The sequence below is a fragment of the Triticum urartu genome, chromosome 1A (assembly GCF_056163025.1).
Source record: "Triticum urartu cultivar PI428250 chromosome 1A, HENAU_Tu73, whole genome shotgun sequence".
NCBI lineage: Eukaryota > Viridiplantae > Streptophyta > Magnoliopsida > Poales > Poaceae > Triticum > Triticum urartu.
The window spans coordinates 535,581,519-535,592,918 of record NC_141873.1 but is presented as its reverse complement, the minus strand read 5'-3'; the positions used below and the strand labels follow the sequence as shown (position 1 = coordinate 535,592,918).

The 11,400-nt window shown below is 49.7% G+C and overlaps 1 protein-coding gene across 1 annotated transcript; it reads left to right on the top strand.

Annotated features, from left to right (window-relative positions):
* Positions 1-10,078: 10,078 nt before the first annotated feature.
* Positions 10,079-11,146, top strand: LOC125526689 (uncharacterized). The gene is made up of 3 exons (XM_048691335.2): positions 10,079-10,318; positions 10,428-10,621; positions 10,757-11,146. The coding sequence occupies exons 1-3, from the start codon at positions 10,187-10,189 to the stop codon at positions 10,917-10,919; spliced, it is 489 nt and encodes a 162-aa protein (XP_048547292.1). The 5' UTR covers positions 10,079-10,186; the 3' UTR covers positions 10,920-11,146.
* The last annotated feature ends 254 nt before the right edge of the window (positions 11,147-11,400 follow it).

The window sequence follows — 11,400 nt, the reverse complement described above, 5'->3', positions numbered from 1 at the left end:
CGGCAAGACGTTCTCACCGGTCGTCAAGCCGGCCACCATCTGCACCGTCCTCACCCTGGCGGTTTCGCGTGGCTGGCCTGTGCACTAGCTCGACGTTTCAAATGCCTTTCTGCACGACAACTTGGAGGAGGAGGTCTACTGCCTCCAGCCCGCTGGCTTCGTCGATAGTGCGCGTCCTCACCACGTCTGCCGCCTCTCCAAGTCCCTCTATGGCCTGAAGCAGGTGCCTCGCGCGTGGTTCCTCCACTTTACTGGCTTCGTCAAGACGCTCGGGTTCACCGCCACTCGCTCGGACTCCTCCCTGTTCGCGCTTCGCCACGGCTCGGACACGGCGTACCTGCTCCTCTACGTGGATGATATCATGCTCACTGCGTCCACTCCGGCCCTGCTTCGCCGCGTGGTCGCCGGCCTCACCAGCGAGTTCGCCATGAAGGATCTTGGGCCCCTTCACTTCTTCCTCGGCATCAAGGTGTCCCGCACTCCCGCTGGCTTCTTCCTCTGTCAACAACAGTATGCGGACGAGGTTCTCGATCGCGCCGGCATGGACACATGCCGCCCCTTGCCGACCCCGATCGACACCAAGAGCAAGCTTCCGACCGCCGACGGGCCCCGTGTGGACGACGCCTCCGCGTACCGCAGCATTTCTGGAGCCCTGCAGTACCTCACCATCACCATGCCCGAGATCGCCTACGTCGTGCAGCAGATATGTCTGCATATGCACGATCCCCGTGAGTGCCATCTCGCGCTGGTCAAGCGTGTGCTCCGGTACGTCCGCGGCACGGCTCACCTTGGCCTTCATCTGCGCGCCTCCACCACTTTGGATCTTCGTGCCTTCACCGACGCCGACTGGGCCGGCTGCCCCGACACCCGACGCTCCACCTCGGGCTTCTACGTCTATCTTGGCGACGCACTCGTTTCCTGGTCCTCCAAGCGTCAGGCAACAGTGTCGCGCTCCAGCGCGGAAGCCGAGTACCGCGGCGTGGCCAACGCCGTGGCGGAGTGCGTCTGGCTCCGACAGCTGCTCGGCAAGCTCTTCATGCCGGTCACCAAGGCGACTCTGGTCTTGTGCGACAATGTGTCTGCAGTGTACCTCTCTGCGAACCCAGTTCACCATCGACGCACGAAGCACGTGGAGCTGGACATCCACTTCGTTCGCGAGCGTGTGGCCCTCGGCGAGTTCCGCGTTCTTCATGTGCCCACGCGCCAACAGCTCGCCGACATCATGACCAAGGGCCTGTCGTCGGATGTGTTCTGTGAATTTCGCTCCGGTCTTTGCGTCGTTGCCGCTGACGATGCGACTGCGGGGGGTATTAGCCTACTGTATGCCGTAGCGTACGCGCTCTGTATAGTCTCCACGTACGCGTGTACGTGCTCTAGATCGTGGCTGCCAAGTAGTGGCGCACGTCCAAGGTGCACGTGAGAGCGGTTTTTTGTAGGACGAGCTACACTGTACCCCCTATCAGAGCCGTTCAATCTGAGCTCCTGTGCATCTAGATATGTGCATAAGATTCAAAAATCAGCAGCTAGGCAGATGCTCAACGCTTAATATTCTGGCACCGGATGGACGCCGATAGCGACGCGCAAGAAGGCTACCGTTTCTGACACCATGCAGCACTGTCATGGCTACAGTACTACACAAATAAAAAACACTCTCTCTGGTGACCCGCTCTCTCGCTAGTTGACTTGCTGGCTATCTACAAGAAGAAATCTTTCCTCACAAAAAACTCTCTCAATCTTCACATGCAACTGGAATCTACATCCGCATGCCAACATGTGCATGCTCTCTCTCTCACACACATATGCTATTTCACCTTCGTAAATAAAAGCTTCCTTCCACACAAAAAAGCTTCCTCACACAACTGCTCTCTCTCTCTCTCTCTTCTCTCTGATAAAAAAAATCAGAGTCTTCTCTCGCTGTGACATGCTACCTGCGTCTTCAAATTTTGCAAAGAATTTTCTCTCTCTCTCTCTTTGAGTCTCCACGTAGGCACTTTTCTTTTCTCTCAAAGAAAATTTCTCAATGATTTTTTTCTCACTCTTAAATGCTACTCCTCTCTCTTCACTTTGCCTGCAGGGGCTCCACCCTTTTTTACTAGCTTTGGCCCACTCTTTCTCTGTCTTTCACTGTTGCAACAGAGAGCCTAGGGAGTAGGGATATGACATAACGCTGTAGCCATGCAGACAGGACAGCACCTCCTGCTAATGACACTGCAGCGAACAGCTGCACTCCTCGTGATGCTTTTTTCTGCACAAATCCTGAAGCAAACGAACAGTCCAGATAAGAGGTACCGCGTAGCTCGTGCTAGGAAGAAACTTTGTGCACCTCCAAGGTAGTTGTTCGCCCCATGATCTCCACTAGGCAGTGGCGCTCCAAGCTATACATATACCCCTGCCTGTGATCAATCAAAGTGTGGTGAAATTCTCCCTATTCCCTCCTCATAACAAGCACAACCTTATGCTACAATCATGGAGCCGCGCCCTACAACCCGTTGCCGGCCACAACTACGAACGACACTGCTGAAGCAAGCGGCGCATCCACGGCTAGAAGATGCAGATGAGGCGGTGATGGCGAGGGGCGTGAATGGCGACGGCGAGGTAGACGACGGCTGGGAGCGGGACGGCTTGCGGTGCTTGTCGTGGCTCCTCTCACCAGCGTTTTCTCGAGGGAAAGGACAACACAGGAGGTAGACGACGATGCAGGGAGGGCTTGATCTCACGGTTCAGAGGCAGTGCATCAGACGCTTGGGGCGCGACCGGCCCAACTATTGGGCCGACGCGCACCGACACCTTAGTACTGGCCATTGGAAAAAGAAGTTAACATATTAATTTGTGTTTCCAAATATTGGGACCGTAAGTTGTGCCCCCAAATGTCATAGGCGCATCGGGCAATATACAACAAAACTAGTGGAAAAAATGATTGAACAAAGGCATTTTTTCTATAGTTTTGCTAAGTCTCAGTCGACTGAGACTTCATTATGTCTCAGTCAATGCAATCTTCCTTTGATTTTGTATGGAATTCATAATTTTTTTTAGTTTTTCTTTTGCTTCTTACACTAGTAGAAAGCAGGGGTTTCGTCCATTCTCAATGTACACATTATCCCGGTTGCATTACGAACCGGGACTAATGTGAGCATTAGTCCCGGTTCGAGCGGCTAGGGCGTCGGAAAGGCATTAGTCCCGGTTCAAATGGGACCTTTAGTCCCGGTTTGAGACACGAACTAGGACTAAAGGGTGTGATGCCTTTTAGTTCAGATTAGTGTCTCAAACTCTACCCCCCCCCCCCCCCCGCCCTGTGTATCGCCATTTTAGTTTTGAAAAAAAAGAAAATGATAAAGCTTCAAAAATTAAAATCCTTCGAGATGTAGTTATGTTACTACATCTACTAGTTAGGAAAATTAAAAAACATAAATTTGGACATGTTTTGCAAAAAAGTATGATGAAAAAGTAAAACGACTATATCTTTTGCATACGATGTAAAAAAATATAATATATCAAAATGTTCAGCACGGAAATCCGTATTTGATTTTGACTGCCATAGGCCGTTTAGCAAATTTTTAGAATCCTTAAATTCTAAAAAGAAAAAAAGTTATGCTCAAATTTCAGTTTTCTTGAATTTTTGGTTAAATCTGGTCAAACTGTGGTCAAACTACTTATTCAAGAAATATTAGTGATACTGAATAATTATTCAAGAATATTAGTGTTATTAAATAATTATTTCAGTTTTGTTGAATTTTGGTCAAATCTGATCAAATTGTGGTCAAACTATGGTCAAACCACTTATTCAAGAAATATTAGTGTTACTAAATAATTATTGGTTTTAAGAATAATAGTTTCAAACTCAAACATTGTAACGTGTGACTTCATGCTCAACTTTAACACCTAAGGGTTAATATGATTGACAGCTTACTATTGTCAGAAAAACAACAATTGCAGACATGGAAACAAGGGAGAATATAACTCGAAAGTTAAGCTTTCTCAGGCTGGAGTTTTTTTTCTCGAATACGCACGAGTGTGTGTATCATCTTGTATAGAAGAAGGGGGGAAGAATCCCAGCCACCGTTGATGTTACATAGATTCAAACGCTACAATAACATCAACACACAGCACAGCCATCAGTCCACCTACGCAACACCTAACCCGACTACTCGCTGCCTGCCCACCCTACTAGAAGCTGAAACGTGTTGTCTACTTCACCTTTCAACAGGCTCGCCTGCTGCCAAGCTCTACCCTCCACGACGACACGCCTAACGACCACCTCTAGTGATGGAGAGGCGCCGTCGAAGACAATCGCATTCCTGTGTTTCCAAAGCCCCCAAAGCCCGAGGGTAAGAAGCGCCCTCAACTCCTTCGGCTTATGCACACCTGACGTTCTTGCAACACACCACTCCTTGAGGGTGTCTTGTGCAGTTGGTGCCCACTGCGGTTTCCCAAGGGCTGAGCACAGGGTTCTCCAGACAGTCCTAGCGAACACACACGTCAGAAGAATGTGGTCGATGGTTTCCTCCTCTTGCTCACAAAATGGGCATGCATCCTGGTGCGGGAGGCCGCGTCTGGCTAGTCGATCTGAAGTCCAACATCTGTTCCTCATGGCCAGCCAGGTGAAGAAGCGGCACTTGAGAGGTGCCCTAGATCTCCAACAAAAGTCCGCCGTAGGCGTCACCTCCCTGCCAGCATGGGTGACCGGCCGGGAAGTTAGACGATTTGAAATGATGAGGGGTGATTAGAGATTAGAGATTAAATTGAGTAGTGATGAGGAGTGACTAGAGGTTAAATACAAACAATTCAGAAAATTGAAAATTGAGAAAAAAAATTAGTTTTTTTTCTAAAAAAATCCTTTAGTCCCGGTTGGTGTTGTTGAGCTCCAGACAGCGGCCACATGAAGGGCCTTTAGTCCCGATTCTGGAACCGGGACTAAAGGCCCGTTTTCTATTAGTGTTATATAATATATCACTTGACTGAGACCTAGTCACACCTTTTTTTAAATATGATTGGACAAAAGAATATATTGTACAAATTTATGTTTGTTCAAACTTGGACTTCTTCCGTGTGCTCTGCAGGACAGCCGGCGGGAGACGTACCTGTCGACACACCACATCTCCGTGCTTGTCGGTCAGACCTCACCACGGGGCACGCGCCCCCATGCAGCACGCACGGACACATTCACAAGAGCCCAGCACGTAGCACACGCACACACCAAGCCAACGCATCACACAGGACGTAGCGCACGGGGCGTCAGAGCGCAGGACCAAGAGAGAGCGAGGAGAGGCAGTCCTCATGTGCTCGTCATCCTGCCATTGACGGGGAGGCCGCGCCACGAATCGGACCGTGGAGGTGAGACCTCGCCGCCCTCCTGCGGTGGCGCCGAGCGCAGGGACGCGGCCATGCGAGCTCTCGGTCACGAGTCACGACCATATGCATGCGAGTTTGATGCGTCCGAGCGAGCGCAGGGACCATGGCAGCAACCAGCCCTCGGCAGCGCAGACCATTGGCATGTAGTACATGAGAGACGATGCAGAGGCGGGCGCCGTCGCCGAGCAACGTGGTCGACCGGGAGGGAGGCGACGGCGCGAACACATCGATCCCTCGACTGCATGGACCAGAGCACACACATTTTTTTTAGAAAAGGAAGATGACCCGGCCTCTGCATCTGGATGATGCATACGACCACTTTATTAATTATTTTCACAATACCTTACAAAATGATACAACAGTAAAACTAAAGCCACCGTCTAAGCAACAGACTGTCGCTACACCTATCCAGCTGATAAAGGGGCGCAGATAGTCTGGGCCTAATACCAAACAGACATCGCAGCCAAGCCTAACATTTAAGACCTGAGACCCCAACCTAGCCACTTCCCGGGTCTGGGGCACACACTGGTCCGGCGTGCTCTCAGAGGCCGCCGCCGCCAACTGCCACCGTTCCATCTTCAGAACTGTACTGATGCATCAACCTTGCTCGGTCAAGTTATCGTCGACGCCACCACGGCGCCCAACGGCACCTCCTCCATGCGCGCAAACAGCTGAGCACGTCGCGGTCGCCACTGATACACCTCAGCGCTATGCTGCCATGTACCACCGGCCAACACAGCTTGAAGTCCTTGAAAAATCTGTCGTGCGTAGCACCTGCCGACCAGGCATGACAAAGCGTAGCACCTGTCGGTCAGGCATGACTTGACATCTCCACCGAAGCTCCGTGCAAGACGAAGCCGCTCCACCTCCTGCCTCTGATTTCCAGCGCTGCTCCACAAACGATGCTCCCAAGAGAGAAACGACACCGCAGTGCCGCCATCGTCCGAACTGGAAAACCAGATCATAGGGTTTCCCCCGGAGCAGTACGAGTGGGTCGACAATAGTTACAGAACGATGCCTTCATGAAGGTAACGGCGCAGAACGCCGCCATCGTCCGCCATCGGTTCGGTTTTCACCGGCAACTATGTCTCCCCGACTCGTAGCCGGGACTAGATTACAGATCTCGAGATCCGATCATCCAGTCTCAGGTCGACCACCTCCCACGTAAGAGATGACCACCACCGCCATAATCCTCGTGATGCGATGCAGACCCGGAGTGCTTCAGCGAGCCGTCGCCGAATCCGATGAGATGCAGCAGTTTGAGGACGTAACGGCAGCCCGGGACGCGCCCCGGCCGCCGCTGCCGCCATCTCGTACTACTCCCGCCGGCTGCAGCCAAACCCCCCGTCGCGCCCCGGCCGCCGCCGCCCGCCATCCTCGTCGGGAGGGAGATCCAAATCAGGCCGCCGCCGCCTCAGATCTCAAGACGCCAGAGGAGGTCCACCGCCGCCGCGCCACGGGGCCTTCGCCCAACGACGTTGCCGGCGACGGCGGAGGGAGGCGGGTGCACGGGAAGTCGAGGAAAGATCGGGATGTGGCCGCCCGGCGGCGGCCGCACGGGGTCGGGAGGAGGGCGGATGTGTAGTACCAGAGCAGACACATGGGGCGCAGATGAAGCAAACGCAGGCGCCGTCGCCCCACGCCGTGGTTGACCAGGAGGGAGTGGATGGCCCGGACGTGGCCGCCCGCTAGCCACGGACGGGGCCCTAGACACCATGATGACATGGCTTACCACCGTTGCCCCAGAGCGGAACGGACGACAAAGGGTCCACATGCGGGAGGCCCTGCTCCGTCGACGAAGCCCGCTCCGGACAGAACTACCGCGAACCCTCAATCCAAAAGCCACTACAGGGTAAAGACTAGGACACAGCAGCAGCACGCGCACGCGACACAACACGGACGACAGAGCCCACGGCATATATAGACAACAAAGAAGAAGCAGCCGCCGAGTGCTCTCCATCCCGCAGTTGATGCCGAGGCGGAGGGGCAAGAAGCAAGGCGCCTCCTCACGTCAGCTTTGTAGGCAGCACCTCTCCACGACGACGTCGCGGGCGGCTCCGATGGCGCTGGTCGGCAAAGCAACGTCGGCGTCAAGCTAGTGGCGGCGGGGCGCCGTCGGCATGGAAGGTCGCGAGCCCGACGCGTCAGCCGACAGGACGTGCTCGAGGTCAAGATCGCCGGCGCATGGGACCATGACGATGGCAAGGGCATCGTCGAAAACGGCGGTGGAAAGGTATGCCGCCTCAGCCTGCGAGAAGGAGACGTGGTCATTTGTGAGCAGAGACGGGGGCTCCGTCGACTGCTGACTTCCTGGGTCACGAACCGGTGGGGAGGTGGAGATGGATGTAGCTGCTGCGGAGGCATCGATGGGAAGAAGAGAATTTGTTGTTGCGACGGGCCGGGGTGTATACAAGGGAATATATACTCCACTATGCATGAATCGATCCTTGTCCGCATCTAGATCTCAATCTTTGAGTCACGTATTGGTGTATCACATGCCAATGCCATGCACAAAGCAGACGCGTGGCCGGCCGACCGGCGGAGCTCAACTCGCGTACGTGCAACCCGACCCGATAAAAGCTAGCAGAAGCTGACGTTAGATAAAGCATGCATGTCATGGAATACAACAAAAAGTGATTAGGAAAAAGAGCACCGCGTGCGTACGTGCGCTCTCCGAAATAAGAAAAGGACATGATGATGTCATTGGAAGTTATGCATGCGTGGCCCTGGAATAATATCCAGTGTGCAACCAGCTTGAAAAAAAGTGAATGCCTTGTGTTTATAGGAGTATAATAAACCAGTCATGACAAGGCAAAGGAAGAAAAGGGCAAAAAGGCGAAATCTAAACAGGAAAAAAAAAGGAAAACAAGAAAGCAGTCGCGCCTTACCGGGCTGGCCCATCAGCATACAACAACAACAATCGTGATAAACTCTCTACTGGAATTCCCTATTCGCCGCTTACTGCGGCAAGTAGTCGCCGCTTCGCACAGGGCGCAGCTCACCCTGGGCCGGCCCATTTGAGTGGTTTCGCCTCGCGAGATGAACCGCAAAAAAACAATGGCGCTAGGGATCAACAACAATCGTGATAAACTCTCTACTGGAATTCCCTATTCGCCGCTTACTGCGGCAAGTAGTCGCCGCTTCGCACAGGGCGCAGCTCACCCCTGTGCCGGCCCATTTGAGTGGTTTCGCCTCGCGAGATGAACCGCAAAAAAACAATGGCGCTAGGGATCGAACCTACCACCTCCAGTAGCGATACACACTCGCTAGCCACCGCGACCGGCTCATGGATCTGTAAGAGAGCAATGCTAAACTTAAAGAAACTAAGAGCGACGAAAAACCCATATGTTCCTTGTACTATTTTTTCTTCAGTCTTATTCTGTTCTTTCTTGTTTTCTTGTTTTCTTTGTTTTTCTTTTTCAATATTTTTTACTTTTTCTTTGTAAGCTTTTCGAAAAGTTCAAATATGGTTCAGAATTTTCGAAAATGTTCTTTTTGTCAAAAATTGTTCATATTTCTGAAATAGTGTTCACATTACAAAATTTTGTTCAGAATTTCGAAAATTTTCATGCTTTCTTTGTTTGTTTGTTCTGATTTTCAAAATTTTGTTCACATTTGAAATCTTTTTAAAATTAATTCAAAAAAGTTCGAGTTTCAAATCTTGTTCGCATTTTCAAGAAATGTTCACAATTCGAAATAATGTTCGCATTGCCAAATTTTGTTCAGAGTTACAAAAAATGTTCCCTTTCTCAAAAATTGTTCACAGATCCAAAAATATGTTCGCTTTTTTCAAATTTTGTTCCAAGCTTCAAAAAAATGTTTGAGTTTCAAATCTTGTTCGCATTTTCAAAAAATGTTCACAATTCGAAATAATGTTCGCATTGCCAAATTTTGTTCAGAGTTACAAAAAATGTTCCCTTTCTCAAAAATTGTTCACAGATCCAAAAATATGTTCGCTTTTTTCAAATTTTGTTCCAAGCTTCAAAAAAATGTTCGAGTTTCAAATCTTGTTCGCATTTTCAAAAAATGTTAACAATTCAAAATAATGTTCGCATTGCCAAATTTTGTTCAGAGTTACAAAAAATGTTCCCTTTCTCAAAAATTGTTCACAGATCCAAAAATATGTTCTCTTTCTTCAAATTTTGTTCCAAGTTTCAAAAAATGTTCGCTTTTTCTATTTTTCGTTTAAAAATTTATGAAATGTTCTTTTTTTGCAAAATTTGTTCAACATTAAAAAAACTTTTCTGCTTTTCAAAAAAAATCAAAGGTCAAAAAATGTTCAACATTTAAAAAAAATTATTCGCTATTTTTGGAATTGTCTGCGTTCAAAAAAAGATACAGGTTTTGAAAACGAACTGCGTTTTTCCTGCAAAAAAAGAATGAACTGCGTTCGAACTTCTATAAAAGTTTAGATCTGTCGTGGATTATGTTCTTATAGTATTTGCTGCTTAGTGTTGTTAAAGAACGTTTAGTGGTGCAATGGCTACCGCATGCGGGTATTAAACGGGAGGTCTCGAGTTCAATTCTCCAGTCGCCCTCACATTTTTGCGTTGTATTTTACGTCAGTAGCTGCTCCTTCGTGGGCCGGCCCAAACGAAGCACCCCCTGTGCGAAGCCCCTCCAGTCTGCCGCAGAATGCGGCAGATGGGAGGTCCCCTCTCTACTACCTCCTCCCCCACGAAAGATGAGGAGTTTGGGCCGGGCCTGGCGGATTGTGATGATAATATAATAAATACGGCGCCGGCCGTGGCCTCCTTCATCCTCCTGAGGGCCAAGAACCAACCCTAGCCGCACCAACGACCAACAAGCCAAGATCCATAGTCGCCGTTGACCGAAGATGGCGATGGCGGCTCTCCGATGCGCCGCCGGAAGGAGGCTCGCCGGTGGCGGCCGCCTTCTACCGCCGGCGCTCAGCCGGCTTCGCCCCGCCGCTCCCGGCTTGGGCCGCCCGAATCTCACGCTCACGCAGGTGCTAGTCCGATCTCGAAATCCCTAGTTATCCAGTCTTCTTTTCTTTTCTTATTAATCTTAATGATGATGAAAATAATTAGATACATGATGTGTGCCAAACTAACTAGGCCTTGTCATCGCACGGGAAAGAAGAAGCCGGGAGGGAGGTCCTGGAGCAGATCCAGGAGAAGAAGGAGAGGCTCTACGACCTCATCCTGCGCCACGGCTATAAGCGCAACGACGGCTCCATGTGCTACTCAAACGTTCAGCTCATGCACCATCTCTCGGCGCACATCAAACCTAGGCCCCAAAGCATCGCCTGGTACAGTACATATTTTCTTTGCCCTTTTTTCTTTCTTTCTTTCTTAGTTATTCATGCCATCTGTTGTTTTTCATCTTTTATTTATATGACTACTATGAATAAATGTTTGTTGCATCTCACCTGGACGATATATAGGCGTTACCTTCGGAAAGTTCATAGCCTCTATATTCTCTGGATGTGCTTAAGCCCTGGCATAAGCGCCTACGCAATCTGGAACATATATAAAGCGGGGGGAAACAACTTGGGTGCTGTTCAACAGGGAGGACAAGAATTGAGTAACAAGAATTGCATCGGTTAGGGGGAAGAAGTGGTTGTCTGCTGAAGCTTGTCACTCAAGACTGTCAATGGACTAATGGAGAATCGGTTGATAGTGATGTCTTTGAGAATTGCCGGTCGCCTCAGGTTGCCAAAGTCTTGTGGAGAATTGGTCACTCGCCTCCCTTTCTGTTTCCTTGACTATCCTCTGACGTTGTGTAATGATGCTTAACTGATATCTATATATATTTTGTGAGATTTGCATGTCCATATGGTTGTGGTGGTCTCTGCATTATTATTTTTATTATTTACCACTCTACATTGATAAATATTTATATATGATATACATTATATCAGTAGTATGTAAATAAAATATATTTTTTTAGAAAAACAAACAAACTTCTTATTTTCACTTGCATTGAGCCAACTTAAGGTCTCAATGTACATTTGAGCTGATGTCATTACTTTAACCCTGTCAAAGTAATCCGTACAAATAAAAATTTACCACTCTACAATTTGTGTGT

Coding starts and splice junctions, on each gene's coding strand:
- LOC125526689 (XM_048691335.2), top strand. CDS start 10,187: ATGGCGATGGCGGCTCTCCGATGCGCCGCCGGAAGGAGGCTCGCCGGT. Junction 10,319..10,427: donor CGAATCTCACGCTCACGCAG/GTGCTAGTCCGA, acceptor CAAACTAACTAG/GCCTTGTCATCGCACGGGAA. Junction 10,622..10,756: donor AGGCCCCAAAGCATCGCCTG/GTACAGTACATA, acceptor GACGATATATAG/GCGTTACCTTCGGAAAGTTC.